A 5,357-nucleotide genomic window follows, 5' to 3' on the forward strand; every position below is an offset into this window, starting at 1 on the left:
AACAAGGCAATGGTAATTGGGGGAACAACAACCATAACTCCAACTGGGGAAATCAGAACAATCAGGGTAATTGGAATGGTAACAACAACAACTGGGGTGGTAACAACAATCAAGGTGGGTGGAACAATGGCAATCAAGGAAACCGGGGGCAAGGCATTCAAAGGCCTCCAATGTACCAACAACCGAACAATCCACCCCCATTTTCATCCCAAGGTCATAGTTCTTCCAATAATGACATGGGGAGAATTGAAATAATGTTCGAAATGAAGAAGAATGCAGATTCTGATGCTCAGTTTTCTTCCCACAATACTTCAATTAGAAATTTGTAGGCTTAGTTAGGCCAAATCTCACGGTCCTTGAATAATCTCCCTAAGGGGGCTCTACCAAGTGATATGGTAGTAAACCCGAAGGGTGAGAACAATCATGTTATGGCGGTAACTACAAGGAGTGGACGAGGCGGTGATGTGAATGCCTCCAAATAAAAGCAAATTTTGAGTGATGAAGTTGAGTTGCAAGAAGATGAAATTCCGTTGGTGGTTGAAAATGTGATTGATGAAAATGTGAATGAAGAAGTAAGGATTGATATTCAAGATGTCGAGGTGGAAACTCAAAATGATGTGAACCCGTCTAGGGAACACGTAATAGACATGCCGAAGCCGGCTGTGCCTAAATCCAAGGCCCCTTTGCCAAGGCCACCTCCACCTTATCCTAAAAGGCTCGCAAAGTAGAAAAATGAGAATTAGTTTAAAAAGTTCATTGATATGATGAAGATCTTATCCATTAATGTACCTTTGGTGGAGGCACTTGAACAAATGTCGGGCTATGCTAAATTCATGAAGGACTTGGTGAAAAAGAAACGATCCATGGATTGTGAAACTATAAAGATGACCCGCCAAGTTAGTACAATAGTGCATTCAATGGCCCCGAAGCTTGAAGATCCCAGTGCTTTCACCATTCTTTGCACCATTGGGAGTGCGAACTTTTCTAAGGCTCTATGTGACTTAGGGGCAAGTATCAACTTGATGCCCTACTCAGTTTTTAAGACTTTGGGTTTTGGGCAAAAGAGGCTGACTTCCATGAGATTGCAAATGGCGGATAGAACGATGAAGAGACCATTGGGTATTATTGATGATGTGCTTGTCCGGGTGGACAAATTTATCTTGCCAGCTGATTTTATGATCTTGGATTGTGAGGTGGACTATGAAGTTCCAATAATATTAGGGAGGCATTTCCTTGCTACTGGGAAGGCCTTAGTTGATGTTGAAGTAGGGGAACTCACCTTCCGGGTGGGTGATGAAAAAGTGGTCTTTCATGTGTGCAAGTGAATGAAGCAGGCCAACAGTTCCAAAGCGTGCTCTTTTATGGACCTTGTCATATCAGTGATAGTTGATGATACTAGTTCAATGATCAATGTGGAAGATCCTCTAGAGGCCGTATTGTTGAATCTTGATGTCAATGAGGATGAAGGCCGAGTGGAGTGTGTGAATGTTTTACATGGGATGGGCTCTTACTCCTATGAGCCTAGGAAACTATCTTTGGACCTTGAGAATAGGAAGACTCCACCAACAAAACCTTCAATTGAGGAACCTCCGGTGTTGGAGTTGAAGCCGTTGCCTCCATACCTCAGGTATGAGTTCTTAGGCCCTAGTTCTACTTTGCCAGTTATTCTTTCCTCTTGTCTTACTTACATGAATGTTGATGCCACACTGGCGGTGCTTCAAAAGCGGAAAAAGGCAATTTGATGGACTTTACCTGATATTCGGGGGATAAGCCCCGCATTCTGTATGCACAAGATTATTCTGGAAGATGATGCAAAGCCTTCCTGGAGGTTGAATGAGGCAACGCAAGAAGTTGTGAAAAAGGAGATGATCAAGTAGTTGGATGCCGGGGTTGTGTACCCCATCTCTGATAGCTTTTGAACTTTGCCGATGCAATGTGTACCGAAGAAGGGTGGAAAGACCGTGGTTGCAAATTCACAAAATGAGTTGATTCCTACCAAAACCGTCACCAGTTAGAGGTAAGCATGGACTACCGCAAGTTGAATAAAGTGACCCGCAAGAATCACTTTCCATTGCCTTTTCTTGATCAGATGTTAGACCTACTTACTGGGCATGCCTTCTACTGTTTCTTAGATGGATATTCTAGGTACAACCAATCTTGATTGCTATGGAAGATTAGGAGAAGACCACATTCACTTGTCCATATGTCACCTTTGCCTTTTCTCGGATGCCTTTTGGGTTGTGTAATGCACCAGCTACATTTCAGCGATGTATGATGGCCATTTTCACCGACATGGTAGAAGATATTTTGGAGGTGTTCATGAACAAATTTGGTGTTGTGGGTGATTCATTTGATGAGTGTTTGAAAAATCTTGACAGAGTTTTGGCCCGTTGTGAAGAAAACAATCTTGTTCTTAATTGGGAGAAATGTCATTTCATGGTGGAAGAGGGCATAGTTCTTGGGCATAAAATTTCAAAGCATGGTATTGAGGTATACAAAGCAAAAATTGATGTGATTTCAAGGCTCCCTCCCCTACCTCTGTCAAGGGAGTTAGAAGTTTTCTTGAGCATGCAGGGTTCTAGCGGAGATTTATCAAAGACTTTTCGAAGGTAGTAAATCCCCTATGCAAGTTATTGGAAAAAGATGCCAAGTTCGTGTTCGATGAGAGATGTATGCAAGACTTTGAGCTTCTCAAGCACAAGTTAACCACCACTCCTATCATTACTGCACCTAATTGGAGCTTGCCCTTTGAGCTCATGTGTGATGCGAGTGATGTTGCGGTTGAGGTGGTTTTGGGTCAAAGAGTTAATAAAATATTTCATCCGGTGTACTACGCGAGCAAGACAATGAATGATGCTCAAGTGAACTACACGGTGATCGAGAAAGAACTTTTGACTATTGTGTTCATAGTGGAGAAAATTTGGCCGTATCTTATGGTGCCAAGGTCATAGTCAATACTGATCATGCTGCACTCTGGTACTTGATAACAAAGAAGGATTCCAAAGCTAGACTGATATGATGGGTTTTGTTACTTCAAGAGTTTGATTTGGAGATTATGGACTGGCAGGGTAGTGAAAACCAAGTGGCGGACCACTTGTCCCGCTTGGAGGAGGAGGAGGAGGGGAGGCCTCATGATGGCCTAGAGATCAATGATTCATTTCCCGACAAACAATTCCTTTCGGTGTCGGTGAATGGTATGCCATGGTTTGCGGACGTTGCTAATTTCTTTGTCACTGGTATAATCCCATGTGAGCTCTTTTCTAACCAAAGGAAGAAGCTCAAACGGGATAGTTTGGATTTCTATTGGGATGAGCCGTACTTGTTCAAGATTTACACGGATGGCGTGATCCCAAGGTGTGTCCAGGAGGAAGAGCAATTAAGTATCTTGGAGGCTTGTCATTCCTCTCCCTATGGTGGCCATCATGGCGGGGTCAGGACGGCTTCCAAAGTTCTTATTTGTGGGTTTTATTGGCCAACTTTGTGCAAAGATGCAAGTAAACTTGTGAAGAGGTGTGACGAATGTCAAAGAGTGGGTGGAATTTCGAAGAAAGATGAGATGCCTCTCAATACCATTCTTGAGGTTGATATTTTTGATGTATGGGGCATTGATTTTATAGGCCCGTTTGTTAGATTGTGTGGGAACACATACATCCTTGTGACGGTTGACTATGTTTCAAAGTGGGTTGAAGCCGTGGCTTTACCCAACAATGAGGCACAGAGTGTTGTTGGGTTCCTCAAGAAGAGCATTTTTACAAGGTTTGACACTCTTCGTGCAATCATAAGTGATAAGGGTCTCATTTTTGTAATAGAGCTTTTGACACTTTGCTTGCAAAGTATGGTGTCAACCACAAAGTTTTTACTCCTTATAATCCTCAAGCGCGTGGCCAAGTTGAAGTCTCAAACAGAGAAATTAAGAGTATATTGTCAAAGACGGTCAATATAAATAGGACCGATTGGTCAAAGAAGTTGGATGATGCTCTATGGGCTTATAGGACTGCTTACAAGACTTCGATTGGTATGTCTCCGTATCGGTTGGTATTTGGGAAAGCTTGCCCTCTATCGGTTGAGTTAGAGCATAAGGCCATTTGGGCTTTGAGGAAGTTAAATCTTGAATGGAATGTGGCAGCAAATCTTCGTGTGGAGCAGCTTAATGAACTTGATGAATTTCGATTTCATGCCTACTCCAGTTTGTCCTTGTACAGGGACAAGATGAAGTACTTTCATGATAAATATGCTCGTAGCAAGGAGTTCAAAGTGGGCGATTTGGTTCTCTTGTTCAACTCTCGGTTACATCTATTTTCGGGAAAGCTTAAGTCAAAATGAGTGAACCTTTTGAAGTGGTGTTTGTGACTCTGTTTGGTGCACTTAATTTGAAGAACAAAAATGGAAAAGTTTTCAGAGTGAATGGGCACAGGGTCAAGCACTACAATGGAAAAATTGATGACAACCTTGTGGTGACACTTCTTTATCTCAAATGATTTGATGGTAACCTACGTCGTGCTGCGACGTTAAATCAAGCGCTTCTTGGGAGGCAACCCATATGTTTTTCTTTGATTTTCATCGTAGTGTAGGATTTATTCTTAGATTGACTGGTTGTGAGATGTTGTAGGATTGTGTTGATGTAGTGCAAGAAAAAGTTGGAAAATGATCACTCTCTAAAGGTGTCATTGCGGTCTGCACTCATTTTATGCGGCCGCAAAGACCTTTGTGCGGGGGGTAAGAAATCAATGTGGACTGCACCGGTCATTTGACAAAAGTTGGGGTTCTCTGAAGTATACCACCGCGACCGCATTGCATTTTGTGCGGTCCACGGTGATCCACTGCGGCCGCATTGTATTTTGTGCGGTCCGTAGTGGTCAAATTGTCAATGCCTTATGGTTTCGAGCACCGCGGACCGCGGTGCCATTTTGTGCGGTCCACGGTGGGTAGATAAGCTGGGCCCCAGGACCTTTTTCTATAAATAGGACCAGAGGCCCTCCTTTTGAACTTTTTGATCCTTCTCATCTCAGAAGTAAAAATTAATGTTCATCTCTCTCATCTGCACAAAATTAACTGCTCAAGTTCATTACTCAGCATTTCATCTAATCTCGGGTAACATTAACTTCTTCTTAGTTGTTTAATTTATTTATTTTCTTTGAATTTTTTATTTTTCTTAGTTCTTCTACTTTCCCTGTCCGTATTTCTTTCAATTTTGTAGCTTATGTTAGTTAATTTTTATTTAAAGTAGGACTCGGTAGTTAAAATACCTAACCAACACTTAGGGACTCATCAATAGGTGAAACTTTTGGGCTAAAATTGATCAAAACATGAACCCTAGGTTGGTATTGTTGTTGGGCACTCAGTGCGGACCGTGGTGG

General features: G+C 42.3%; 1 protein-coding gene across 1 annotated transcript; it reads left to right on the forward strand.

Annotated features, from left to right (window-relative positions):
- The first annotated feature begins 764 nt into the window (after window positions 1-764).
- LOC138876211 (uncharacterized) lies at window positions 765-1,325 on the forward strand. The gene has a single exon (XM_070155116.1). The coding sequence runs from the start codon at window positions 765-767 to the stop codon at window positions 1,323-1,325; it is 561 nt and encodes a 186-aa protein (XP_070011217.1).
- Window positions 1,326-5,357: the final 4,032 nt, after the last annotated feature.

The sequence above is a fragment of the Nicotiana sylvestris genome, chromosome 8, assembly GCF_000393655.2.
Source record: "Nicotiana sylvestris chromosome 8, ASM39365v2, whole genome shotgun sequence".
Taxonomy (NCBI): Eukaryota; Viridiplantae; Streptophyta; class Magnoliopsida; order Solanales; family Solanaceae; genus Nicotiana; species Nicotiana sylvestris.